At 52.5% G+C, this 25718-nt stretch overlaps 12 protein-coding genes and 3 non-coding genes across 15 annotated transcripts; 9 read left to right on the top strand and 6 right to left on the bottom strand.

The window, feature by feature from the left end:
• Window positions 1-685: 685 nt before the first annotated feature.
• On the top strand, window positions 686-759 carry BO88DRAFT_t102. The gene has a single exon. It is a non-coding gene; the product is annotated as a tRNA-Ile (tRNA).
• A 971-nt stretch (window positions 760-1730) lies between these two features.
• BO88DRAFT_403721 (uncharacterized protein) lies at window positions 1731-2088 on the top strand. Its single transcript, XM_025706429.1, has one exon. It carries the CDS (start codon window positions 1812-1814, stop codon window positions 1998-2000), a length of 189 nt encoding a protein of 62 aa, XP_025564568.1. The 5' UTR covers window positions 1731-1811; the 3' UTR covers window positions 2001-2088.
• BO88DRAFT_t103 lies at window positions 2031-2104 on the top strand. Its single transcript has one exon. It is a non-coding gene; the product is annotated as a tRNA-Ile (tRNA).
• A 350-nt stretch (window positions 2105-2454) lies between these two features.
• On the top strand, window positions 2455-2813 carry BO88DRAFT_255777 (uncharacterized protein). The gene has a single exon (XM_025702246.1). It carries the CDS (start codon window positions 2560-2562, stop codon window positions 2749-2751), a length of 192 nt encoding a protein of 63 aa, XP_025564567.1. The 5' UTR covers window positions 2455-2559; the 3' UTR covers window positions 2752-2813.
• BO88DRAFT_403720 (uncharacterized protein) lies at window positions 2634-4252 on the top strand. Its single transcript, XM_025706428.1, has 2 exons — window positions 2634-3355; window positions 3454-4252. The coding sequence occupies exons 1-2, from the start codon at window positions 2913-2915 to the stop codon at window positions 3839-3841; spliced, it is 831 nt and encodes a 276-aa protein (XP_025564565.1). The 5' UTR covers window positions 2634-2912; the 3' UTR covers window positions 3842-4252.
• On the top strand, window positions 3801-4237 carry BO88DRAFT_255755 (uncharacterized protein). The gene has a single exon (XM_025702245.1). The coding sequence runs from the start codon at window positions 3897-3899 to the stop codon at window positions 4188-4190; it is 294 nt and encodes a 97-aa protein (XP_025564566.1). The 5' UTR covers window positions 3801-3896; the 3' UTR covers window positions 4191-4237.
• Window positions 4253-4892: 640 nt separating the features above from the next.
• On the top strand, window positions 4893-6715 carry BO88DRAFT_424319 (UV-endonuclease UVE-1; the record flags this gene model as incomplete). Its single annotated transcript, XM_025708728.1, has 2 exons — window positions 4893-5129; window positions 5177-6715. The coding sequence occupies 2 exons, from the start codon at window positions 4893-4895 to the stop codon at window positions 6713-6715; spliced, it is 1776 nt and encodes a 591-aa protein (XP_025564564.1).
• Window positions 6716-7305: 590 nt separating this feature from the next.
• Window positions 7306-7379, bottom strand: BO88DRAFT_t96. Its single transcript has one exon. It is a non-coding gene; the product is annotated as a tRNA-Ile (tRNA).
• A 4453-nt stretch (window positions 7380-11832) lies between these two features.
• On the top strand, window positions 11833-13443 carry BO88DRAFT_255719 (integral membrane protein Pth11-like protein). Its single transcript, XM_025702244.1, has 5 exons — window positions 11833-12174; window positions 12224-12260; window positions 12314-12381; window positions 12440-12816; window positions 12885-13443. Exons 1-5 carry the CDS (start codon window positions 11986-11988, stop codon window positions 13303-13305), a joined length of 1092 nt encoding a protein of 363 aa, XP_025564563.1. The 5' UTR covers window positions 11833-11985; the 3' UTR covers window positions 13306-13443.
• Window positions 13444-14232: 789 nt separating this feature from the next.
• On the bottom strand, window positions 14233-15993 carry BO88DRAFT_385695 (cytochrome P450; the record flags this gene model as incomplete). The annotated part of the gene is made up of 3 exons (XM_025704754.1): window positions 14233-14379; window positions 14549-15017; window positions 15074-15993. 3 exons carry the CDS (start codon window positions 15991-15993, stop codon window positions 14233-14235), a joined length of 1536 nt encoding a protein of 511 aa, XP_025564562.1.
• An 870-nt stretch (window positions 15994-16863) lies between these two features.
• Window positions 16864-18263, bottom strand: BO88DRAFT_424317 (FAD-dependent oxidoreductase; the record flags this gene model as incomplete). The annotated part of the gene is made up of 3 exons (XM_025708727.1): window positions 16864-17198; window positions 17278-17584; window positions 17688-18263. The coding sequence occupies 3 exons, from the start codon at window positions 18261-18263 to the stop codon at window positions 16864-16866; spliced, it is 1218 nt and encodes a 405-aa protein (XP_025564561.1).
• Window positions 18264-18496: 233 nt separating this feature from the next.
• On the bottom strand, window positions 18497-20117 carry BO88DRAFT_255684 (uncharacterized protein). The gene is made up of 3 exons (XM_025702243.1): window positions 20115-20117; window positions 19814-20060; window positions 18497-19757 (listed from the first exon to the last, which is right to left on the bottom strand). The coding sequence occupies exons 2-3, from the start codon at window positions 19972-19974 to the stop codon at window positions 18692-18694; spliced, it is 1227 nt and encodes a 408-aa protein (XP_025564560.1). The 5' UTR covers window positions 19975-20060; window positions 20115-20117; the 3' UTR covers window positions 18497-18691.
• Window positions 20118-20211: 94 nt separating this feature from the next.
• Window positions 20212-22627, bottom strand: BO88DRAFT_486863 (uncharacterized protein; the record flags this gene model as incomplete). Its single annotated transcript, XM_025712494.1, has 3 exons — window positions 20212-20245; window positions 20302-21396; window positions 22304-22627. Coding segments are annotated over 3 exons (1452 nt in total), but the record flags the coding sequence as incomplete, so codon positions are not given.
• A 36-nt stretch (window positions 22628-22663) lies between these two features.
• BO88DRAFT_452286 (uncharacterized protein) lies at window positions 22664-23130 on the bottom strand (the record flags this gene model as incomplete). Its single annotated transcript, XM_025710683.1, has 2 exons — window positions 22664-22848; window positions 22941-23130. 2 exons carry the CDS (start codon window positions 23128-23130, stop codon window positions 22664-22666), a joined length of 375 nt encoding a protein of 124 aa, XP_025564558.1.
• A 505-nt stretch (window positions 23131-23635) lies between these two features.
• BO88DRAFT_385689 (alpha/beta-hydrolase) lies at window positions 23636-25554 on the top strand (the record flags this gene model as incomplete). Its single annotated transcript, XM_025704753.1, has 5 exons — window positions 23636-23808; window positions 23879-24157; window positions 24225-24400; window positions 24505-24872; window positions 24937-25554. The coding sequence occupies 5 exons, from the start codon at window positions 23636-23638 to the stop codon at window positions 25552-25554; spliced, it is 1614 nt and encodes a 537-aa protein (XP_025564557.1).
• Between the last annotated feature and the right edge of the window lie 164 nt (window positions 25555-25718).

The raw sequence follows: 25718 nt of genomic DNA, 5'->3' as shown, positions 1-25718 counted from the left end.
AGCTATGTAATCAATCAGTTCAGCGATATACTTGAAACGGTAACTCTACAGTCGGTCCTTTTCATAGCGGTATAGGGCATTGTGCATGTTATTCGGCAGTCAACTACCTTGCAATGAGGGATTGCAGTGGCTATAGGAGAACAGATACCAATCGGGATATCAGAGATGTTGCATCACGCCTTATGTCATGGTCCTACGTGGATGCTTGGTGCCTTTACACCTTGTATATTGTGCGGCTTCATATGTGGGTGGCTGCAGGATCCGTAGAGAGATCAAAGTTGGCTATTACTATTTGACTTGTTGTGATGTCTAGGGCCTTTTGATCTATCTGGGTTCAGTTGATATACCTAGGTACCCTTCTTGATCAATTCTGCCCACTCAGTCAAATGAAATGAACGACCGGATAAGAATTCCGTCAGCGGAGACCGTTAAGCAGATGACTAGCGCCATCACGCAGTCAAAGCTAACAACAGGTCATCGGACCTTAAGCTTAGCCATTGGACACTTTGCCCCTCCCATATTCAATCATCTAGGATAATAAAAAATAGAAAGTGGGTGAACAGCTCAACAGCCCAACATGCCTCCTTTTTCATCCTATCCACAACCCACATTTTGCTCCACTCTTTCATATGCAAAACTCTGCATGGCTCATGTAGTCCCACATCAGCCGACGACACAACAACCGGGTCCCATAGCTCAGTTGGTTAGAGCGTGACGCTAATAACGTCAAAGTCGAGGGTTCGAGCCCCTCTGGGACCATCTTTTTGCAAACTTGCAATGCACATTGCAACTTGGTTTGGGTAGTGGGTCGCATTGCAATTCTTTTTGTATGGTTGCATTGAATTGGAGTGGGATGTATGGTGTTATCAACAAGGATGGTGTGTTTCAACACAATCGAATCTCATTTTGTCTACGCTTGGCACATATGGGTTGAATGTTAATCGAAGTTTACGGCCAATGTTCAAGATAGTTCAAGTCCATGAATATCATATATAGAACACGAGTGCTGACAGTTGTCGTGTGGGGATATATACGGATGGAGATCAACGGCTCTAGTACGGCCGGGTTGGTATGTCAGTTAGCAATGCACTCAGTCATTACACCTCTCATAGGATCACCAAACACTACAATCGATTGAAAGATGATATTGGAATCATGATAATTTTGTTCCATGACACTAAAAGATGAGTGAGGATGGAATCGATCAATTCCAGAGGGTGAAATAAAATAAGGAGATCGATAAGCAGTGGTTGGAACCACACCATGCGTTACGCAAATTCGACAACGTACTGAAAAGGGTACACATAACTACTAGTTGGTCTATTTCAACGAAGGGAAAAAGCTATAAGCTCCTGGGTTAACCCCAAAGACTAGTAGGAGACCAGGTGAATTAGCAGTGTGTAGTGACTCAGGTTGTCGCCATGGTTATCCCGAAATATCACAGGCATGTCGGAAATATCATGCTCAGCTAGCTAGTCCTCGGTCACGGTGGACAGGGGATGGATATTATGGGGCGGCCAGCCCTGGGATAGTGTCTAGTACCGGGTCTATGGTCAAACAGAAGTACAGCGGTAAGGTATACTATAGACACCACACCTATTAGCTCGGGTCAAGGCTATGGATATCCGCCCTCATCTTGGGTGGCGGAGAAGTACAATGCTACGTACAACAGAAACTGCTAGACAACCCATGGAATAATAGAATTCTTCGGACAGTATCCGAGTACCACCCATACATAGACCTAATTCATGTCCCATCTCACCCAAAAGTATCATCGTCATCTACCCCACCCAATGGCCATAGACGTCAGCATGTGCAGATTTAGGCCGACGGAGTTGCTGTTGAACTTCTTCTTATTTTGCTTGTCCTACAGAGTTATCACTCACAAAGAAAAGTCGACACTCCATGCTCTGTCGAAGCAAATCACTACCGTCCCTGCACTCGTAACTATCCAGCAACTACTACGGATTTTCCTGGATGTTTTAACTTCTGGCTCATAGAGCAAGGAATTTCTGCAACATACAACAACTGGTCCCATAGCTCAGTTGGTTAGAGCGTGACGCTAATAACGTCAAAGTCGAGGGTTCGAGCCCCTCTGGGACCATTTCTTTTTGGTTTTTACCAGCCCACATTTGCGGTGTGTTCCGTGTTTTATACTCGGACTATCTTAATCTCCGCTCGGCGCAGATGCTTGCGTGTTCGATGTCTATCATGTCATATGCTTTTTTTATGCCCTTGGGTCCATGTTTATGCTTGGAGGCAGCCAGGGGACACCCGCTTGAGCAGACATGGAAGAGATTAGGATCATCCGACAAGGACCTGCCAAATCCGGCGTGTTGCCTAAATTAAGCCGAGCAGGTGGACCAGCACATGTGATTTCCCAGAGCAGCCGGACAGGGATGATGGCGGTGCTAAATCGTGGACGTTTTCTAACAGGGCTTAGACAGGTGGGTTACGCCAATCACACGCCAATAAACTGACATCACGCCGGTCAGGGTCTGGCTTTTAGTGTGGCTGGTGCTGCACTGCTGCCCCGCTCGGACTGTCCAATTATAACCAATGGTGGCCGACAATCCCGTTGTCGTCATCCGTGGACCGGCCATCCACAGCCCTGGAAAGCATCCAGGAAATGGCCGTCCCTATCCACTGATCGGCTGGCTGCGAAGCCTGCATGGCTATTTTGCTGCCTTCGCTCCAACAAACTCTGTCTCGTCTCCCTCCGCTTTTATATCACGGGAGACCCGGCCCTAACTAAGCCTTACGGTTTCTCACCAATCTTCTGGTGTAAAACTCCAGTAAATCCATCTGCCTAACCCGCCTACACTTAACCCTATACATCCTGGGTCCCAACTCCTACTATACGAATTAGTCCGCTTTTATATACCAAGCCTCTTTGATTCAACTGCCCCAATATGGGCTTCGGCGGCGTTCTCTTGCGCGCTTCCAACCTCTCCATCCGTGTTCTCCAGTTCCTCGCCGCAGCTGTTATTCTCGGCATCTTTTCTTTCTTCCTTGCTGTTCTTTCTCGACATGACCAGGATATCCCGCGTTGGATGAAAGCCGTCGAGGGTCTGTCCGGCGCTGCGACCCTCTATGGCATCCTCGGTATCCTTTTCACTTGCTGCCTCGGCGGTGTCGCCTTCTTCGCCTTTCTCGCCATCGTCCTCGATGTCTGCTTCATCGGTGCCATGATCGCCATTGCTATCATGACCCGTCATGGCACGCAAAGCTGCTCTGGTCGCGTGACCACCCCTCTTGGGTCTGGTAATAGCAGCGATGACTCACCGTCGGGGACAAGTTATGGCTATGCCTGCGAATTGGAGAAAGCTGCCTTCGCGGTGTCGATTATTGGGATGTAAGTTCCTTCCTCCACCTACCCGGTCCCTTCTCTCTTGGCCAATGTCAGGGGGTAATCGATGTAAAACTTGATGTGATGCTAATGATATCGCGCAGCGTCTTCTTCTTGATCTCAATCCTCCTTCAAGTCCTCTACGCTCGATACCACAAGCGCGAGAAGCGCTTTGGCCCCTCCCCCGCAAATGGCTACACCTCCGGCACTACCCGGGGCTTCGCCTTTTGGAGGAGAAACAAGAACAACCCCGATACTGCTAGTGCCGATGACATGCTGCCTTCGCATCCATTGCCCAGGGATGTGGAGCTTGGTGCGAACGGCACAACAGCAGCAGAGAAGGAAGGTGGCTTGAATGGTACCAATGTCGGCGCTACCACCGCCAGTGGTGGATATATGCCATGGAGAAGCAATGTGAATAACGGTACTGCAACTGCGGGGCAGACCGGGACTTACGGCTATGGAAATTCAGCATATACGGGAAATTATTAAGGGGTAAGATGCAAGGGGTGCTAGGAAGTACGTGGTATGTACAGACATACCAGGAATGACACAGAGGGGTGTGATGACCTCCCCCAATGTGGCAGTCGCTGGGAAAGTGATGATTAATGAAATGACTCAACTAAAAGATACCATGGTTCTTGGTTTTCTGGATGGGATGGTTCAATATTGCAAAGTACATACTGTTTTGCTTCATTTGTTTGAAAATACTACACAGCATTTGGTTCAGCTGCGGGTACTGAATTCCTTGCACTTGACAATAATTGTAATAGTCGTTTCATTTGTACCATGTACATACCTTTTTGGAAAAATGTGTGATTCTTCATGTACTTTGGAGTAGGATTCTGCTTATCTCCACCTGTCAAATGACTCTCACCGACCCAGTCCCTGACTCAGTTGGCGGCCTCAAGGCACAGGCAGAACAAGATCCTGACTAAGAGTGGTTGTGACCGAGACTAACCCGTTTAAGAGCGCGCGACTGCAGGAACCAGCGCCGAAGCGGGACTAGCGCCGATCGCGTTTGGCCATCGGGGCTCTCGCTCTTCCTCTTGCATCATCTCGACGCCTTCATCTGTCCATACGAACATCCCTTCCTACCCTGAACTCAGGAGGATGATGCATCGTGATCACTGTGTCTAGCTTTCGCTTTGTTCCCTGACAGTGCAAGCCTGAAACCTTCTACTGGATGTCTTTGTGGACCTTGCTGCCCAGGCAGAGGTTCCATCACGCTCTCCTTCCAGTCCAATATGTCGGCTACTACCATGGCCCCCCGAATTCTGGCTCCCAGCTCGGCCAGGTTCGCCACCCAATTTTCATGCGAATGATATCTAAGCTCGCAGTGGCAACCCAACTCAATTCTGTTGCACCAACCCACATCCCCTGTCCTTCTTTAGCTACTGTGTGTCGCAGACATATATCCAGTCGTGCTATCACACATCCCTGTCGATCGTCTAGGCCCGTGACGGCATCTGCTCAAACCTTCGTTTCCCCAAGGTTACTTCCAGCAGTTTCACGCGTTGCCTCCAACGACACTCTGGCCACAATGGCAAATGATGAAGTCATGCAAAATGGGGTAGATGGTAGCCCCGATAATGAGGTACAAGATGCCGATCTCAAGGGTACTCTGGGTGCCAGTGAACTAGGAAAAGGTTCACCCATGGATCCAGAGTCAGACGAAGACGTACCAGTTGAGGCAGAGGAGCTTCAGGACGCTCTCACGCGCGCCCCTCCGGTTAATAGCAGCTACCTACCCCTCCCTTGGAAGGGAAGACTAGGCTACGTAAGTTTGCAACATCATCTCTTGAAACCAATTCTTATGCTGTACAGGCATGTCTGAATACGTATCTACGATACTCGACCCCGCCCGTTTTCTGCTCCCGGACCTGCCGCATTGCCTCAATCTTGGAAAACAGACATCCCCTCTCGGATCCTACGCAGCCGGCTCATCCGACCAAGAATCGGCCAGATCGGGATCAGCCCGCTGATGTCGCGCGTGGTCAGGCATATGTTGAGGCTTTAGGCCTCACAAATGCTCGCGATCTTGTCAAAATGCTGCGCTGGAATGATCGCTACGGAATCAAGTTCATGCGATTGAGCAGCGAGATGTTTCCATTCGCGAGCCACAAGGAGTACGGCTACAAGCTGGCCCCTTTTGCCTCCGAAGTATTGGCAGAAGCTGGTCGCGTTGTTGCCGAGCTCGGCCATCGTGTGAGCGTGCATCCCGGCCAATTCACGCAACTTGGTTCTCCCAAAGACGAAGTGGTGGAAAGCTCTATCCGAGATCTAGAGTATCACTCGGAGATGCTCCAGTTGCTTAAACTGCCGCCCCAACAGGATAGAGATGCTGTCATGATCCTCCATATGGGCGGCGTCTTCGGCGACAAAGAAGCCACTCTTGACCGGTTCAGAGAAAATTATAAAGGCCTATCGCAGGACATCAAAAATCGGCTTGTCTTGGAGAATGACGATGTCAGCTGGTCCGTTCACGACCTCCTTCCCATCTGTGAAGAGCTGAACATACCCCTTGTACTCGACTTCCACCACCACAATATCATCTTTGATTCGAGCCAGCTTCGCGAAGGCACGCTAGACATCATGTCCTTATTTGATCGAATCAAGGCGACATGGACCCGGAAGGGCATCACGCAGAAGATGCACTATTCCGAGCCGGAGCCGTCTGCAATTACGAACCGCCAGCGTCGAAAGCATAGCCCCCGGGTTTCCACACTTCCTCCCTGCGATCCCACCATGGATCTGATGATTGAGGCTAAGGATAAGGAGCAGGCTGTTTTCGAACTGATGCGGACATTCAAGCTGCCGGGTCACGAACTTGTCAATGATATTATACCTCACGTTCGTAATGACGAAAACAGGCCGCATAAGCCGCCGAGAAAGACCAAGAAGAACGGAGGCTTTGTCGATCTGGAGGGACTTGTTCCACCTCCTCGGACTGTGCCGGAAGAAGAAGTGGGCATGGGTGGTCCAGAAGGGCGGGTCTACTGGCCGCCTGGCATGGAGGAATGGCTTCGACCGAAAAAGATCGTTCGCACCAAAGCTATCCAAAGTCCTCGCCGTACTCCTTCCACGAAGAAAGCAGCAGTCGAGAATGGCGAGTCTGTGCCACAGGAAGTTGAGCCGACTGGAAGCGCTCCAGCTACGCCAGTTTCGAGGAAGAGGACAACCAATGCGAAGAAGCAGGTCTCCAGGAAGCGGAAAGCTTCTCCGGAGCCCACTCCGTCAGCTTCAGATGAAGAAGCAGCCGAAATTTCATCGAGACCGGCTCTTAAGCGATCCCAGAGCAGTGGTGTTCGTCGAAGCCGACGAGCAAAGAAGGTGGACTACACTGAAGATGCAGATTCGGTCTGATCAAAGAAGGTACCCGCCTTGGCTATAACTACGCATTACTGCGGGCACCTTGGTCAATACACGTTGGCGACTGGCCTTACTATTCCAGCTCTACCTTCCGAGCCAACGCATGCAGTTAGCAGAGAACTCCGACTGCGTCGGGTAGACCTGTCTTGGGACTTCTATGCATTAACGATTTCCTGCCATGATAGATTGGCTTTGACAGCCGTCGACATGTTATCATACATAATGCCTCTATCGATAGACTACTTGTACATGTTTGGGTATGTATATAGACGGGGTTTGGAACCCTGCATGTTGGCTGAAATTGCCTACTACATGCATGCCTAACATAACGCGATCTGAATATACATATATAATGGCTGAATTGAAGTGAAATATCTAATGTTCCTCGCGGATGCATCGTGAAGGTCAACGTAACGGGACTATGACCCTGGCAAAACAGCGGCACTACCCAAACAAACAATGCCTTCCATTCATTTCCAGCCACAAAACGACAAAAAGTCAACACCGTTTCCTAGCACGATCTTTGCATCTGTAATACCAGGTAATCCATTATGCGCTGAATGCCGCGAAAAAGCAAAAAGAGATGGTCCCAGAGGGGCTCGAACCCTCGACTTTGACGTTATTAGCGTCACGCTCTAACCAACTGAGCTATGGGACCCGGTTGATGTAAGCTGCAGAGTTTTAATGCTACATAAGATGTAGTGGTTACTGACGGCTCAACAGAGCCAGTTCGGTGCTTGTCAATTACTCTTTTGATATTCAATGTTGTGGGTTGCCAAAGAATTTGATAACATGCCCTGTGTCTAGTTTCCCCACTTATACACTATTCTATAACTAAGATCGCGTCGTCTAGTGACAACTTCAGGTCTAGGGTGGAATTAATATATTCCCACCACTGCCTTCGACGCATGGCACTGCGCTACACTCTTACTACTTATTGATTGCAGCTGCAAACATGCCGTAGCAGTCTGAGCATTACCCATCCAGGTCACCACCACTACTCGTAAATAGTGAGCTGCCATGACTTCAGTAGTAAAAACTAGTCTAGAATTAAAGATACAACATCCTGACTCAAAATCAGAAGCCATCTTGCTCAATCTGATCTGAACATGAACCAATAATTCGTGCACATCTGCGAGTCTGTTTCAGAAAGGACAGACGGTGGCTATCCGTTGCTTATGTATATATGGAATTGTTACATCGAGCCTAGCCGATCGGATAACTGATCAAAAAGGGTTAAAGATCATTGTATGCACGTGGTGGACTGAGAATTTAAACTCACGATTCTACGCCTAGGCTTTTATGATGGAGGCCGGAAATGACGGGTTAAGATCTCAGTTTTTATTTTTAACAGTGATGCTACCGGGAATAGCTACATTTTAATTAACTACTACCAAAGGAATTGTAGAAAGTAGAAGAATATAAGAAATGAGGACGTAATACTAGTAGCATGTAGTTGAAATGGCTGAGCAGTTGCAGATTCAGATTGGATTCAATCTTATAAGGTATATATCCTACTAGACTATTCATGGTACTATATATTGGGTCTATCATGTTGCTTAGCGCGCCGTTATCTTCTATATATATTAGGATTCGATCTCTATATTAGACCATAGTGGTACTCCAGACAGTGAGATATATAAACATAACAAGCAGCAGAAAGTCAAAAGGGCTCATTCTAGCACCCCTCCTCCAGAACTCCTTGTAGCTTTTTGTCTAGAGTACTCGAAGCTGACCGATATCATAGTATAAGACTCACGAAAAGCGAACACGAGCCGGCTAGAAATTCGTAACGATCACACCATTTGATGCTAGCAAAAGGCAAGTAGTATCTCCGGGAATCAGGTCAATGATAAGGCAGACCTGGCTTTGTTTCAATCCAATCATCTGGACATTTAGTATAGTAATCTGAGTAGTAAGCAGCGGCGCATACATAGGCTCTCAGGCATATTAGGCTTTTTTATGGTGCGACTGATTTCAGCCTCAAGCACATGGCGTACTCGCTCCGTCTGCAGGCGGATCTGACACATGTGCTTGATACCGTGTACAGCCGAGGTTCGTCAACGATGTTAGGCCCTGACAAGGCAGGTCAGGGTAAAAAGCACGAACTCGACCATGGGGGCCACGTGGAAAAGCTAGGAAGAAGGTGAAATCGAGGAACGAGTGCGAAGAACGTGTGGGGGCCGCGGGGGGATCTGTCAGCCCTAACTTCCTAGTTCGGCATCTTGCGCTTAGCCACGCCGCCAGCGGTGTATCGCGCCACCTTTCGGCCCCAAATTGAAACAATTTGGCCCCAACCGGGTAAGCAGTGCCCCAGGGGACCAGTGACCTCTTCAGTTGCTAGGGAGATTGGGAGCTCGTTAGCGAGTGGCGAAGGTGACCAACGGCCAGTCCGGCTTCGTTTTCCGATCTGTCTCTGTAGGTTCAATCCAGGCTAAGCGGCCATCTAAGTGGTGTGATCGTCTAGCTGCGCAGAGAAGAAGATTTTTCATATGCAGGTCGGAGGGGCTCGCAAAGTCTGACGGCTCCAGTACTGCCATATATGGCAAAAGCTCCATTAGACGAAAGGCGCAGCTTTCCGGTTGCCTATGCCGAAAGAAGATACAGATGATGATGGTGCCTTTTGCCAGACCAATTGCTATTAAGAAAGAAACAGCACGGGTTCGACCATGTAGGTAGATGGTGGCGGTGGAGAGAACCGTGCGCACAAAGTCAGGACTTCCAGCGTCCAAGAGTTCATGAGCCGGCTTCCTGGTTGTAGAGCTACTGCGAGGAGGCAAAGCACACGAAAGCAGTTCCTAATGCCGGGAGGTCATCTCGTGTAGCAGTGTGGATACTCTTGAGAGTTCCCCAGTTCGTAGTTCGGCTTGCCCGATCGCATATGCCCGCTTACCCTCGTCCAAAGGAATAAGGTGGTCGGTGGGGGCCGAGTGTCATGCATCTTCCAACCGAGCAATGTGATCATGGAGTTGTGTCCTAGGATGAGGCTCCTTCCATCAACGGCAGTGAGTTGCACCTAATGTTAGCTCTTGAGCCCCGCTGCTATACTAGAGTACAACTTGTGTGATCGCATGTCTTTGTCGATCGTCCAATAGTAACTAGTCTCTGGGCTATATGTCTCTAGTGTTGGTGAAATGGACTTCTAGAAAGAATGATAAAATGAGTTAGCCCGTATTTATTGGCCAATGGAACCCCTCTTTGTCTGCCAACCGTACAAAGGTTGAAGCACCAACACGTTTGCTCTGATGCGGAGATGAACCGCATAACAGCACACAAAGAGCGGAAAGGTCATCCTAGGCTGTAAGAGAATTTGAAAAGGGCTTGAAACACACTGCTGATGTTCTAGCGACCATGCAGGTCGATGTCGACCCCAAGATCTTGCATATGCAAAACGCGGGGAAGCAGGGAACCAACGACATCTGTATGTTAGTCTTATATGGGTGGTAGACAGGCGCATCAGAGATGGCTGTGCAGACTGAGGGATTATAGGCTATTGAGCCAGCTGCTGATTGATGAGGTCCTCTCAGCGTGAATAGGATGTACATGTTGCACTCCAAATCCAAAATACAATGGTAACGGATCGATGCTCGGTAGACTCATGGAAGTTTCTGGTGGAAGCCAGCAATTCAAGACCCAGAGATTTTTGGCAGCGTAAAGGAGTGTGCACGAGCCGACATTTAACCCGCGTGACTTCCACTGTGGTATCAGGAAGAGGGAAACCAAGTGTGGGATCCACTGGGCGGAGATTGCAGGGCTGGGATACAAACTCTACACTGACTCGAGGTATAGCAGGTGGGAACATGAAGCTCATCCATACCCAACTAGCTGTAGAGCTTAAAGCTACTTTAAAGCTTCTAGAGTATTCCCAGCTGGCATGACCGTGCACTGTTTCACGATCGTGTCAAGTAGCAAGATGAAAGAAAAGATAGAATATAGGGTAAGACAACTCGACACGAGGTATTGTGACTTCCTGATTGGCTTCGAGAGCTGCAATCACGTGGAAGCCACGTGGACTCGGTCGCAACTCGAAAAGGAGGACAACAAAGGCAATCTCATCTCAGAAGTCACCTTTGCATCTCCCAGCTTTATAAATGCCATATACCACGCACTCAGGCGTTGGAGGGATCTGAGCGACCGTGATCCACGATGTCCCCGAATTTCCCGATCGCCTGTTTAGGCAGATCCCGAGTCCCGGGAGAAGCTGCTCCTCAATCAATCACAATCACTCCATGACCAAAGCGTCTCCCATCTCCGGCCCTGGATCGACGGACGCGTCGGCACTTCTTTTGCTTGGAGGTGTCTGGTACAATTGTCCGATGGATTCCAGTCGCAATATCTGGCACCCCCGAAAACCCTTCCAAATAGGGGCTAGACGCCGTTCCCACTTTTCTGGCAACTGGTCCGGGTCCGACTTACAAAGTACGAACCTGCCAACGACCAGCTCCGTTAGGGAGTTCCTCCGTGGTGAGTGACCCCTGCTACCTTAATTTTCTTTTATTATGCTTATTAAATTTTCTCCTTAGCTGCCTAATTGCCAGCGGCCGCAGTGAAAACAAAAATCATAATATCAGGCCACTGCTTGGGCCACGTGCGGACGATGGAGCTTCGCTGATAAGCCCTGCACGGTTGGGGCCAAGATGAAATCCTCGAATGCTGACGCACAGATCGACTTGCTTCTGTTGGCTTCACTGATGCATGAGACACTTGAAAGCCTCGCATCTGCACCATAAGGACTGAACCTTGTCCCCGTTTCTCAATCATACGAACCCCCGATGGTCGGGGCGCAGTCCATCGAAACAGCTAATATCCGACAACGACCTAGCGCGATTCAATTGATTAGCTTGATTAAACCAAATTGCGCCTCGATTGCAAGGCACTCAAGGTCTGACAGGCCGGGTGGAGATGGCCGCCAATGCGCCCCCACTTACCCTCAAGCGTGGCCGGGAGAAACCCGGTGATCCTGTTTGCGACGCTAGCTAGTCACTGTAGCCGTGCTGAATTCTAGAATCCACGCTGTGCTGATGGAAGGATGGAAACCAGCCCCCAGAGTCATGGTTGGATTACATCACTAGCCAGCGTTAGGGTCTACAGCCACGATCCTCACATTGGCTGTTCACAATTTTCATTAACTGCCCGCTCCTGGCCCCTAAATCATGGATAGATGAAAAACCCGATGGGCCCCGGAGCCAGTTCGTCGTCTATTATAGGAACTGTTTCTCCCACAATGCCCCTGCGTGTACCAAATTTTCTGTAAACCCACAGATATGTCCAGTCCCTTTGGTGAGCCGCCCAAGGGCCTCAATCTCGAGGAGGACAGCACGGGGAGAAATGATGCCGCCGTCGTCTGCATGTATGCCCTGGCCTTTGTGACCATTGGCTTTCGGTTATTTTCCCGGATAAAGGTCCAGCAGGCCAACATAGGGCTTGATGACTGGCTGATAGTAGGAGCACTGGTATGCTGTACTCTTTCGTTTGAGAACTGTTGTTCTAATTATGCTACAGTTATCAGGTACTGCCAACATGGCTTGTGCAATAGCAGGTTCGTAATAGCCCACCCTACTTAGAAATGTACTATGCTAACATTGTTTTTAGGAGGACATTATGGCCTTGGGAAACATGTTTGGGTTGTCACTCTAGATGAAATAATCAACATGGTGCATGTAAGATACCCTTGGTAGCCTTCTCTCGAGGAATGTCGGACTCACGTCAATGCTTTAGATACTATACGCCAACGTGCTCCTCTATATCCTCACCGTTCCCCTCATCAAAGTCTCCATCATACTATCATATCGCCGACTTTTCGGTATGCAGTGGACCATGTGGGCTTGCATCGCCCTGTCCATCGCCTACTGGATAGGTTGCTCAGTCGCCTTTCTATGCTCCTGCCAACCAGTCTCATATTTCTGGACACAATACGAAAACCCTCTCGGCGGTTACGTCCGATATGATATTTACCCGTTCTACATTGCTCATGCCGTCGCCAACATGGTCGGCGACCTTCTCATCCTTCTCGTTCCAATTCCGCTAGTCTGGCGCCTGAAGTTACGAGTGGGACAGAAGATCCAAATTCTAAGCATCTTCCTTCTAGGTGGCTTGTAAGTCAACTACAACACACCCCCGCCCTTCCCCCAATTAACCCCAACTAATAAATAACCAACAACAGTGTGTGTGTCGCCAGCGCCATCCGCATCTACTACTTCACCTTCATCAATGACGTTGACGTGACCTGGAACCTGGGCAACGTTTTTATCTGGTCCAGTGTTGAACCATCCATTGGAATTGTCTGTGCCTGCCTCCCCGTCCTCCAGCCCCTTTTCCGAACAATTATCAACCGCGGGAGCATGCCAAACCGACCCACCACAAAAGGCGTCCGCTTCGCACCCGATATCATGAGCAAGATCCACGGCGACGATCGGAGACAGACACGAGAAGATGAAGCCGTTTTAACAACAACGTCAGTACATATCGAAATGGACGGTGCAGGCAAGGGGAGGATCAGCGATGAAGAAGAAGCCATGGGGTACGATCTAATGTCTATCAAGGTGCAAAAAGATTTTCAAATGGAGGAAGAGCATCGTCGATAACTTTTTTTATGGTGTTATGTTGCGGGTGTTTATCGGGCATCTTTTATATTTTTGTTTTGATCGATCGTTTAGCGTATAGGTGGGGTTCTTTTCAAGCTTGTACATACATAGACTTACTTACCTCAAGGTACATACCCCTCCCTACTGGAGAGATAATAAGATAATCTCCACAAAGACACGATGTTGTGTTGCAGGTTGTAATTAAAGTAGAAAGTAAAAGAATTTGTTTTGGAAATCTACATTGACTGCTGATACTTGATTTAGGGATTTTCTGACTAGTATTTGGAGCTAAGCTGGCTGGATTGTGTCTAGGGCAAATGCTTTCATACTCAGTGTTTACTTTTCATTGTAAACCTTGGGTGGCTGCTTCAGAACCAGTGACACTAGTCTTCGACTAGTAGTGTGAATACTAAAATTTTTGGCCAACATCCAATTTGAGTGTAATGGAGTGGGCTCATGAGGAATTCTGAAAACTTCGTCAATATGTGAGTGGGTCAAGGCTGGTAGATGTACTATGTAAACCGATCATGCGAAGCGGTCACCATTTATAGTATATCCGCTGTACTTAGTCCACACGCTAAGTAATTTTTAGCGATATCAAACCGATGGATACCATCATCATAAAGGATGGGTGATAGTATGGCGAGAACAAATCTTTCTTTCCCTATTACGTACAGCATCATCTACATATGAAGATGAGTCTAGTCCGTTATAACTGATTTTTTTTTCTTTCTTACTGATTTGGCAGAAAACGGTATCATGACTTGAGAATTTAGCGTCCTGGATGATGTTAGAAGAACATGAGACAGGAAAATGGGTATCTGCAAATGGCCTTGCCTAAGTCATTTACTATGTATTCTCGTCGGTAAACGGAGTCATTTTTCCCACCTTCATTTGCCCTCTCCCACCCGGAGGCGCTGGTTCCGGCTAGCTCTTCACTCTCTTCCAGAGACGCACGTACATCTCATGCTGGTAGGCAAACCAAAAGGACTCAATCCGCCACGGGCGGGTGGTGTCCACCAGTTCGATGTCGAAGGTATGCAACATCAGAGCGATGAACTTCAGCATTTCAACCTGCAGATTGATAGCGTTCGTCAGCGGTGATACTTGCTTCTAGAACAGCACGAAGGGGGAAAAGGGCACATAGCAAAGCAAGAAGAAGAAGAAGAGAGAGAGAGAGAGAGAGAGAGAGAGAGAGAGAGAGAGAGAGAGAGAGAGAGAGAGAGGAAAATATAACCCTTACCAAGGCAATATTACGCCCAATGCACATGCGGGGCCCATTCCCACCGAAGGTCATCGTGACCGACTCAAAGTAGCGGGCGCGGACGGGGTCCTCGAGCCATCGCTCCGGGCGGAAGCAGTCGGCGTCTTCGCCCCAAATGGCGCGATCGCGGTTCTGGGCCCGCGGGCTGATGCCAACCGCCGTACCAGCAGGGATCGCGTGACCTGCCACTGTCATTCCCCCCGGGGAGGGAGCTCGTCGGAGCAGCTGGTAGACAATGCTGGGGTGCAGGCGCGTCGCCTCGGACACCACTGCCTGCAGGTACGGCAGCTGTCGGGCCTCGTTGTAGGAGATTCCCTGCTGACCCTCCGGTCGGGCGGCGAAGTACTCGTCGATCTCGGCCTGGAGACGCTTATATACTGCCGGGTGGGTGCACACGTAGTACAGGCAAGCCCGCATGCCGATAGAAGTCGTGTCAGCTCCTGCCCCTCTGTATTGGGGTTGTTAGCCATGAGGTAAGTAAGGGTGACTCACGGGGGTTCATACATGATATTCATGGCCTCGATGAGCACCTCCCCTTCCGACGCCGGGTTTCCATTGGTATCCTTCATCTGGACGAAGTGATGGAGCATGTCCTTGCGGGTGGACTTCCCCGGGGTGGGTGCGGCGCTCTCCTGCATACGGGCCCGAACGCGGTTAACGCTCCACTGCCGGAAGTGGTGGAAGCTGTTTGGTATGCCCAGCCAGCGCGTAAGGGTAGCGGTCGTCGGGGAGGTCAGGAGCCGGCTCTTGCCGGGGTAGTGGCCCAGATTGGCCATCCAGAAGAAGCCGGTGAGAATGGCCTGGCGGATGCCCATGACGTCGGAGCCGGTGCGGACGTGCCCTAGCTGGCTGCCGTAGGCGAGCTCGCCGACGATGTCGTAGGCGACGGCATTGGTCCACTCGGCCATGTCGACGGCTTTCCCACTGTCTGCACGAGCGGCCAGCTGCTCTAGCAGAAGGTCGAAGCAGCCCTGGATATAGGCCTCGAACTCGAGGATGGCGGTCATGGAGAAGGCGCGCGATACACGCCGGCGGAGGAAGCTGTGCTCGGTCCGGTCCCGCGTTGCGAACAGCCCCGGGGCCGTGCCGGGGACGTCCCAGGTCTCGTACCAGTCGGTCTTGACCACCTGTGTGCCATGGCCGTACAGCGCCCGCGCCGCCGCCTCGTCCACGATGGACACCTCGTTGGGCGCGATCCGCACCACCCGCCCGTACCGCGCGTGCAACGCCAGCACCACGTCGTGCCACTGGCCCCGCAGGTAGTACCAGTTGCGCCACATGCCCGTGAACCGTGCGAGAACCGGGCCTGGGACCTTGGCCAGCGGGTGCAAGAACTGGCGGTACAGGACCAAACATACCAGGCCTGCTGCCACGGCCACCAGTGCAAGCCTGGTTGGCGTGTGAAGGTGGCTCGTTCCCGCCATGATGGTGGACGTGGCGCCGACGGATTCGGGCTTCAAGCTGCTTGGCAGCCAGGTGAAACGGTGGCTAACCATGCTGGGGGGTTCTTCCCGTCAAAGTAATAGGTGGAAAGGAAAGCTATGCACAGCGCCGAGGAAAGAGAATAACGGTAACGGGTAGGGTGTATTGGTCCGCTGGGAGGAATCGGGAGCCAAGTTACACATATTTCCCCCGGATTCTGGGTAGCCATCAGAGCGAGCTCCTTGGGGATTTTGTGGCAGCACACCCCACACTCCGTCGATCACCTTCCCGCTTGTATGTGGGGGATGCGGATGTGGATGACCTCGATCTTCGTCTGTCTATTTGCTGATTGGACACGTCAGCAGGGATCAACTTCAATCCGCACAGGTGGGGAGAGGGAGGGGGGAAGATGTGGGGTGAGGTGAATCAAGACTGATCCATCCCAATTGTCGGACCTGACATATCTGCAACCCTCTGTTAGGGAATGTGGTAATGCAAGGATTTGGAGGATGAAGGGAGAGGCGGGAATGCTGGGCAGGACTTCTTGCAGGGTGAATACATCGACGTCTCCTCATTTGGTATTGCTGATGCACAGAGCTATGTATGTCTAGCAGTGACTTATGTGAGCTGGACTGCATACAGGAGATAAACTGTCTATATGGATAGCACTCGGCTGGTTACAAAGCCCCGCCTGACTGGCTTGTGCTCATTATCGCCTGCAAAGCGCGTTTGGAAAGGACTCTGGGGCCCAGAGCAAGTATTGGAATCACAACGAGAGAAAAGAACCACGTGAGATGCTGACTTGCTGAAACTCCAAGCTATATAATATGTACTCAAGTGCAATCTTATCAACAATATATACCTCCCACCACCTAGGCGCGATAGTGCTGAGTGAAGTCGTACTGTAGCCGCTCCGCCGCCTTCGCGAGTTTTTCCGCCACAGCCGGATCAGTTTCGGCCACCTTGCATGCCCGGAGAAAGTCCGAATCCTGGAGTGCTGTCTCTGGGTTCTGCTCGAACAGCAACCGGATATTCCCGCTGGACGTCGGATTCACGATGGTGTTATACTTGGACCGCCGAACGCTGTCGTAGATGTCCAGGATGTCTTCATCCGCCTGGCCGGAATAGATGCCGGCGAGGCAGTCAAAGAGTCCTCCCACGTCCACGATTCCACCCGTGAGACCAAGACCACCAAAGGGATTACATACTAACCAAAGATTCATTTGTGTCAGGTACGCAGGAGCGGTGCAGGAGGGAGCCAGGAGACAGAGGGAAGAAGCACTTACGGTGTGCAGCATCTGCAGCCAGAAGGAAGCGACCGACCCGCACCTTCTTGGCCAAGCGCTGGTGCACCTTGTAAGGACTGAAGTTCACGATCTTGTATTCGCTTGGCTCGGGGTGGCCGGGCAGGAAGGCCTTGAACTTAGCCGGCTGCCGAGCCTGAAGCTCCTCCATGCGGAGCCCACCGACCTCTCCGTAGGTCACGCGCCAGAGGCCATCGTTCGAGATCCGGGCGGCCATGAACCAATGCTCGGGGTCGATGATGAAGTTGGAATCCCAGTCGAACCCATGCTTCTCGAAGGGGTAGTATGTCTGGTAGTGCGGCAATACGGTCAGCGCGGAGACTCATTTATTGTAGGTTGATGGGGAGGAGGTGGAGGTCAAATCGCCAGCAACAAGGGGGCGTAAAACCTACATTCGTTGCAACGATCTGCTTATCCCAAGTGAACCCGGGAAACTCCCAGTCCCCGAACAAAGAGCGGCGAATCTGGCTGTTGGCGCCGTCGCATCCCACGATGTACCGTGCCTCCAGCGTCTTCGCCCCGTCGGGCGTGTCCACGTGCACCCAGGCAGTTGTATCGTCCTGGCCCAGGCCTGTCACCCTGTGGGAGTAGAGGAGCTCCACTTGCGGCAATTTCGCGATGTTCCGTTGAAGGACCATGTTCAATTGGTTCAGCGGCAAGCAGGTCAATGGGGTCGGATTCTGATCCGGGTCCGTGGACTGCGGCAACCCGGCCAGAATTTCACCGTTGAGCTTGCGCCAGCACGCTCCGTTCGGGATGAAGGATCCTTCGGCTTTCATCTCTTCTAATATTCCCGCGCGACGAAGCTCCTGCACCGCGGCGGGCGCATAGTGGGTAGCTCGGGGACGGTCGTCGAGGGCATCAGCGGCTTCGAGCAATCGCACGGGGATTCCTTGCTGGCCGAGCATTAAGGCCAAGAGTAGGCCGCTGGGGCCAGCGCCCACCACGAGGACAAAGGGGGGCGACATCAGAACGGGCCAGGAGGATCGATTTGAGACTATGGGCATAGGGAACGGGCGCAGAAGAGGTAGTGACACCTGATCAATGGCCCCGAGCCGATCATATATGGCAAAAGGTTCATTGTAGAGGGTGGGGCAAGAGGAAGGTGAGATGGCAATAGTATGAGGCCGGATTAGCGGTAGAGGTGTGGGGGGCGGGGGTTATGGAGGAGAAGGGGAAACACGCCCCCACATACATGACCCCCAAGAGGAGAGCTTCACCTGCACCTATAACTCATTGCTTACCGCTCGTGCTCCGGTGGTAGCGGGGATTATGAGGGGAGGTCTAATGGCACAGAACGCATACTTTGGCGTGAAACGCAAAAGAGGACAAACTTTACGCTTCGGCCAGCATACCTGGCGTCTGACCACTTCTTGACGCCTACGACCTTTGAGGGTCAAGATGCCATTCCGGTCTCTTGTTCCGACATTATCAGGGTGTCAGCAATGATATGGAGGACTTTACAATATTCTTGAACGTTCCATTGGCCCACTTCTTCAAGTTGAAAGGCCACGTTCATGAACGACCGCCGGGCTGCCCCGTACGGATTGCGATACTCGGCACCACGGAAGCTGACAGGCCCGCCGTTCTGGATAAAGTTCACAGTCGCTGAAGAATTGGGATGGGCGGCCGAGGCATCTTCCGGAAGATCGGGGGCGCACAACCCCATCGAGCCAACTTGGGTCCAGTCAACATGGTCGAAGAGGTCAAAGGATGCAATCTTACTCCCACTCCAGTCGAGCGCAGTGAGTTGATAGAATCCCATCACGAGGGCGGCGTGAAACAGCGCCAGTTCCGTGTGCAGCATGAGCCCATCCGAGCGACGATGACGCGTGATGAGCACGAATATTTGGGCCGCGTGCAGGCACGCCCGTCGCGCGGCGGACGATCGTGCCCACAGTCGCAGTTTTGCCAAAGCGACCTTGGCCATATCTGGCCCGTTACGCCCCGCAGCGTCCTCTATAGTGGCAAGATCAGTGGTGAGCGAGATGCCGAGGTAATGCCAGAGAATGAACAAGTTGGTGTTGCCGGTCTCGAGTTCTGTCCGGCAGCTGTCGAATGCCTGCACTAGGGCGGCGCCCAGCGCGCTAGGCGTGCCATTATAAGAGCAGCCATTTAGCAGCCCGGGTTTGGGAGAATAGGTTTCCAAGAACCACGGCGCCGGTTTCTGCATTTGATGGCTGAAGCTCCAGATCCACAGCCAAATCACGGTCAAGACGACCTCGAGGCCAAATCCCGTCATCCCCGCGGGCACCGGATTTCGCGGATCAAGAGGTGCGGCTAGTGGCTGATGCAACCAGGTGTCGGGGCCGATCTGGTTCTGCCACTTCTGCGCGGAGGCCAGCATGAACAGCTCGTCCTGGCGTACGAGAGGGATGAGAATAGATCCCGGCGCGAGAATAGGAGCGACCCCCAACACCTGAGCCGAGTAGGCATCGGTCAAAATCAATGAGGCGGCCAGGCTGGGTCCCGGTTAGCCAGGGGGATCGATTCGGAGACAGGGAGAGGAATGGTTTACCGTTGCGCCGACTGAATCCGGGCCCATGCTTTCCATCGCGCATCCTCCGCGTCCGCAGCCGGGAGAAGGGACTCATTCAGGCTGCGCGCGGAAAACAGACCCCTGTCCCGCGCTAGCTGCGAATCCCCGATCATGCATAGTGTTAGTCGGTTGGCCCTCATAGTGGTGACGCACAGAGGACGGGGAACGGACTCACCGATAAAGTTTCCTCATAGAGTGCCTGGCGCAGCTCTTCGTATGCCAACTCCTAAGCGTGCTGGTCAGTATCTCGGCCCATCCACTCGACCATGGACGCACGTACCGGTGTAAAGGCGGCAATTGAGAGCAACAGACATGCTGCTCCTAGGGTGGTCAGCAGCTCAGGTCCCGGGCAATGGCGGAGCCGCGGTGACGTCAACTCGGCTCGACAGTGTTCAATGGCGCCCCGGGACCCTCGGAAGGGAAGTACATTAGCCTTGTCCGAGAACTTGCATATGGGGACCCCTTACTGGGATATGGGTCGCGATCAGACCGCGCGCCGTGGTCTTGTTGAGGAGAATTAAGCCCACGAGGCACATGGGAAAAAGAAAGATACTTGGAGTGAGCGAGGCGTTGAAGGTTCCAGGATGAACAAAAGGCAAATGGACCTGAAAGTGTGAAAAGTAGAGGTCAAGACACAGATCAAGGATGTCTGTCGGGGGGAGTTCGCCATTCCACGGGCCACAGCTGGACGACCCGGCACTGCTGGATCCACCATCCCCACGATCCGGACTGGAAATCGCTCCGTAGCCGCGAGTATCCTCCACCAAGCGATCCCGGCACGCATCAGTTAGACCCCAGAAGGAATCTGCTGGATCCGGCGGGGTCTCCAGCGCCGGGCTTGAGAGAATATTGTCTTCTGGATGTCGAACGATCTCATCCCAGGAGAAAAGGGCCGGGATGGTGGGCCCAGTTCTACGGCGTCTCGGCCAGAGGCGTCGGACTCGCTCAAATTGTTCATTCGAGATGCCGTTTTTGGAGCAGAGATGATGGAATGGGGGGAGGCTGGGATTGATATCGGCCATGTCCGGGCTCCCCACGAGAATGGACTGGAAGTCTATCTCCTCCGACAATTGGTGGTTCACCACGTGGGAGTCGGCTGCTTGAGCTGGCGCCGATGCCCCCAGTGAAGGGTCAATCATCCGGTCGAAAGTCCCAAGCATGGGAGTTGGCATCGAGGCGATCGTTGGACCGGAGATCGCCCGGGCACTGTTTGGTTGCAGGTCGGGGCACTCGTCGAGGTACCGCTGCAGGCCTTCCAGGCAGGAGGCGTCCATCCCAGTGGAGCCATCCAGATGGGGCAGCTCCCAGTCATGAACCATGACATCCGGGAGCGGACTGGGCGGGGAAACGGGCGGAGTGGGTGAGGGCACCGCCGCCAGCCGGGCGCTCGGGGAATCCGCTCGGGAACTCGGAAAACCCGCTCGGGGGCTCTGCGTCCCGGAACGCACTCTCGTGCCATTGCCCTCGATGAGCTTCCGCGCCCGCCCTGCTCCGTCCATCATCTCCACCTCCGGATGGTGATGACGAATATGGCGGTTCAACACGTCGCTGATGGGCGAATTCTAATCAGCGGCAGAGCAGCCATAGATATAACCGACGGACTACAAGAAGCGACGCATACCTTCTGGCATAAGCTCGTCCGCATGAAGCACAGCCGAACGGTTTCTCTCCCGTGTCTATCGAATCCCAACACTCAGTCAGTGATGAGGGAATGGTAGGAATGGTAGGAAAGTCCTCCCAACTCACGACATCGTTGATGACGTCGTAAATGCTCAACTTTGGAAAAGACACGATGGCATTTCGCGCACTTTCGAGCCGCAATATCGTGCTGTTTCATGACTAATTTGCCAATCAATCAATCAATCAATCCAGTGGTCGTGTTGTGCTTGTAGGTGGAAAGTAGGAAGGATGTGACAGAAGGTGATAGTGGGAAGAGGAACGAATGCAAACGCTCTGGAAAAAGGAGACAGCGGTTGGCTTGACCCCACAATTGGCCAGCTAAACTAAGGGCGCCACAGTGCGGGGAACCAGTCAATATCGGTAACCAAGACACATATGAAGAAATAAGCAGTAAAGTTAGAATTGCTGATCGATCAGCAGCAGTAGGTCATCCGTGTTCCGTACATGAACAAAGACATTTATACACGCTTGACCGGGCAGCCTGTGCAGCCTTTGGAGAGTCCTGTACTGGACAGTACTGGACGGTATTGGATAGTAACTAGGTACCGTACTGTACACAGAATCTACCGAATTGCCGAATAGCATTGCACGAATTAATTACATCATCCCCGCTGGCTCAGGTCATTGAACGCGGCGTCTTGCCGATCATGCCAAAATCGGGTGGAAGCGGTGTCGGCAAGTGTGACGCCTCAGCTCTTTTCCAAGCATCATGATCAGCTGAGCGTGGTGCGCCGACTGGGGTTCGATGGCACATACGCAGTGATGCGGGATGCTCAGCAATCTACGCACCATCGAGGTCGTGGGTTCGATGATCTTCCCATCCGCCCCTATGTTTTTCCAAATGCTTAAGCCCCAGAGGGTCCGGGCAATATCAATGTACAAGGATCGTTCGGCGACGTGCACCCCGGGACAGATTCGCCGGCTAGCCCCGTAGGTATAATGATCCCGCTGGTAAGGATCGGCGATGTTGATGTACTCGGCTGCGGACAGACGATATTTTAGGTATCGTTCGGGCTGAAACTCGTCCGGGTTGGCATAGAGCTCTGGATTGCGATGAATCGCCCTGCGTGTGCAGAAAGGTTGGTGGACAGTTCGTCCGTCTGCAGGAGGCATAGGGTCAAAGTTCAGCTGGACAGGCAAAACCTACCATCAAATCAAGATGACAACCGATCCCTTGGGGATGAAGTATCCATCGTACCAATCGTCGTCGCTCGTGGCATGCATCATGCCGAATTTGTACACAGGCCGCCAGCGCAGGGTTTCCTCGATAATGGCGCGGATGTAGGGCAGGTTAGGCTCGTCCTCCCAGCCGGGAGCCGGTCCCGGCCGACCACCTGGTCGAGTTCCTGCAGGGCGCGCTGCAAGACCGCCGAATTAAGGGCCATCGCTAGGAGCCAGTTGTTCAGCGTGGTCGCGGTCGTCTCACTGCCTGCTTCGACTAATCCGCCGCAAGCGTAGGCCACCATGAGGTTGTTAATTTCCGCCTTCTCGGGATCCTTCAGGTAGAAGCTTTTGCAGAAACAGTTCGCGGCGGTGCCTTGACACACCTGCCGTTTGAGCTCCTCCCAAAGCTCCAGATAGACCTTGGAGTCGGGATTGAAGACGTGCCGCACCATCGGGGGCCATACTCCATGAAGAGTTGACGGCGGCGAGAAATCCTGACTCGTTTTGAGTTCTCGGCGCACATCTCGCCTGGCTGTAGTTGGTTGCAGCCAAGAATTCGGCAAGATATGAGATACGTAGGTAGCCGCCGGGTTGCAAAATATCTAGACCCTGAAGGTTGCGACCCGGCACTGGTAAATCGCAGTGGATATTCATTCGGGCAATGAGGCACGGTAGCTTGGAAGCAAGGAACAGTGTAGATGTTAATCCTTATACCCCATAATTTGGGCCTGGGAGCTATACTTACCCATTCTCTCTCCCCTCTCTTCGATGTTCCATCTTTCCCCCCGCACCCGGGCCAACCCCATGTCCCCACCATGATTCACCCCACCTGTCCTGCGCAAAGCTAGATAAGTGGCATAGAGGGGTTGTTCCGCAGTCTGTCCCTCAATCTCAAGCCCCCCTCCCCTCTCGCAGTCGTTGAAATCACTAGGACGTACTGCCCCGAAGAGACTAGAAATGCCGTCCGTCATCAACTATTCGCACCCTTCGCTGGGGGTTGTACAAGGGTTAGCCTCTGCCTCCACCCATCAATTTCAAGGCGTACCCTATGCCACGCTGGTGAATGCATGGGCAGCCCCGTCGGTGGTAGAAGGAGATCCAAGTGGCTCGATCGATGCTACAACGCCTGGGTAAGAGTTTCCCGTGGTTTTTCCAGTGACTGGTGACCAGCTTTGTCCAATCTGACTGACCACTCGCAAGACCAACGGCTCCCTCTCCACCGATAGGGGTAGAGATGGAATTTGATCACCTGCAGCAGCGACTCCCCACCCCCAACCTCCATCAATCGGCGACCCAATGTCTTAACTTGAACATTACCACGCCTGCTGATCACTCCCGCGAATCCCGTCTGCCCGTCATCGTCTTTCTGCATGGTGGAGGGTACGCGATTGGCGCCAATTCCTGGCCGCAGTACGACTTCAAACGGCTGATTGAATTGTCGTTCCGGATTGGCCAACCCGTCATTGGGGTCAACGTCAAGTAAGCTGCCTGAATAGCCATCCCGGAATTGTCTTCATAGCATGGCCGCTGACAAAAGGTATCCAAGCTATCGATTGGGAGCGTGCGGGTTTCTGACCTCGGAAGAGCTGGTAACGCGTGGCTATCCCTCTAACAGGGGCCTTTTGGATCAACGAGCGGCTTTGCTATGGATCCAGAAGTACATCGCAGGTTTTGGCGGAGCGCCGGAGAGCGTTACGCTGGTCGGCCAGAGCGCAGGTGGAGGTCCGTTTGCTCCTTTCCTCCTTTTTCCTTCTTCCTCCTTCCCGACCAGTCCGATACACCCATCCAGGATCGAACCCACCCAGCTCATACATGAACATGCACAGTTTCTGCCACCCACCATCTCCAGTCAGAATTGCCTCTGTTCAAGCGCATGGTAAGCATGGGCGGCACGAATCTCCTCATGAGGCCCCTTCCCGACGCAGTGACCGAGCTGACCTACCGCGGGTATGTGGATCGACTGGGGCTGGGCTCACTGTCCGCCGCGGAGCGGGTTCAGGCCCTAGTGGCGTTGGACTACGATAAGATTGTCGCTGCTTTCTCCCCGGCGGATGCCTTCCTGCCAGCGAGCGGGGGCGAGCTGGGACTGATAGACCACACCTATGCAGAGATCTACGAGGGCGATGCTGGTCCCCTTGTGCTTCCCGGACGCAGATGGTGCGAAAAGATCATGATCGGGGACTGTCAACTGGATGTAAGTGCACCGTCCTCGGGTCTGGGGTGGTGAGGGTGTGTGTCTCGCGCTAACTCAGCAACAGGGCAGTATCATGTCCACAATGCTTCCCTACGATCCGGCCATGGTTGCTTCTACCTTCCGCAAGTCATTCGAACGCTCCCTTGGGTCAGCGGAAAAAGCTCAACTGGTAATGACGGAGTACGGCATCCGCGAGGAGTCGGATGGACAAGAGGCCTATGACCGGATCTTGACATTTGTCACTGACCTCTGCTTCTTCCTACCTATTCTACACTACGGACACTGCTGGTCTGGCCAGGCCTATCTGTACAACTTCAACGAGCCCAACCCCTGGGACGGACGCTGGAGCGGCCGCTCCAACCACATCCTCGATGTGGCCTTTCTGTTTCAGAACTACAACGAGCGGCTGTCCGAGCCCCAGCAGGCCGTGGCTATCCAGTTTGCAGAGGATCTCATTACCTTCGCTCATGGTGGGGACCCGTGGAAGCCATTCAAATGGGAGACCAAGGATCTGCATGTTCGGGTTTACGGAGGGCGCGCGGCGGAGACCGCGGGCAAAGTTCAGACCGTGCTGGCTCCCGAGCCTCGTACTGAGCGCAGCACCTCAATTCTGACCCTTACGGAGACGGTTCCCGCCGACGAATTGTCGCGAGCTTGGGCTGTGTTTCTGTCTGGGCATTAGGTTGCGTTGACTAGCGGGCTGAGATTACCGGAATCGATACTCCGCCATGTAGATTGTTCGTTGCCAGTCGCGTAGCTACGGCATAGCAAGAAATTGACTCTATAATGCGTGCACTTCAATATATTAAGCTTGCGGAAGACAATATGCTCTATGTTGACTTGACC

This window comes from Aspergillus vadensis, assembly GCF_003184925.1.
Source record: "Aspergillus vadensis CBS 113365 unplaced genomic scaffold BO88scaffold_7, whole genome shotgun sequence".
Lineage (NCBI taxonomy): Eukaryota > Fungi > Ascomycota > Eurotiomycetes > Eurotiales > Aspergillaceae > Aspergillus > Aspergillus vadensis.
This window is presented reverse-complemented; position numbering and strand designations above follow the sequence as displayed.

Bases quoted from the DNA above. Each gene is read 5' to 3' on its own strand.
- BO88DRAFT_403721 (XM_025706429.1), top strand. From the start codon at position 1,812: ATGTGCAGATTTAGGCCGACGGAGTTGCTGTTGAACTTCTTCTTATTT.
- BO88DRAFT_255777 (XM_025702246.1), top strand. From the start codon at position 2,560: ATGGTGGCCGACAATCCCGTTGTCGTCATCCGTGGACCGGCCATCCAC.
- BO88DRAFT_403720 (XM_025706428.1), top strand. From the start codon at position 2,913: ATGGGCTTCGGCGGCGTTCTCTTGCGCGCTTCCAACCTCTCCATCCGT. The intron at 3,356-3,453 runs GTAAGTTCCTTC...GATATCGCGCAG, and splicing joins GCGGTGTCGATTATTGGGAT to CGTCTTCTTCTTGATCTCAA.
- BO88DRAFT_255755 (XM_025702245.1), top strand. From the start codon at position 3,897: ATGACACAGAGGGGTGTGATGACCTCCCCCAATGTGGCAGTCGCTGGG.
- BO88DRAFT_255719 (XM_025702244.1), top strand. From the start codon at position 11,986: ATGTCCAGTCCCTTTGGTGAGCCGCCCAAGGGCCTCAATCTCGAGGAG. The intron at 12,261-12,313 runs GTTCGTAATAGC...CATTGTTTTTAG, and splicing joins CATGGCTTGTGCAATAGCAG to GAGGACATTATGGCCTTGGG. The intron at 12,382-12,439 runs GTAAGATACCCT...TCAATGCTTTAG, and splicing joins AAATAATCAACATGGTGCAT to ATACTATACGCCAACGTGCT.
- BO88DRAFT_255684 (XM_025702243.1), bottom strand. From the start codon at position 19,974: ATGAGGGCCAACCGACTAACACTATGCATGATCGGGGATTCGCAGCTA. The intron at 19,758-19,813 runs GTAAACCATTCC...ACCGGGACCCAG, and splicing joins CGGATTCAGTCGGCGCAACG to CCTGGCCGCCTCATTGATTT.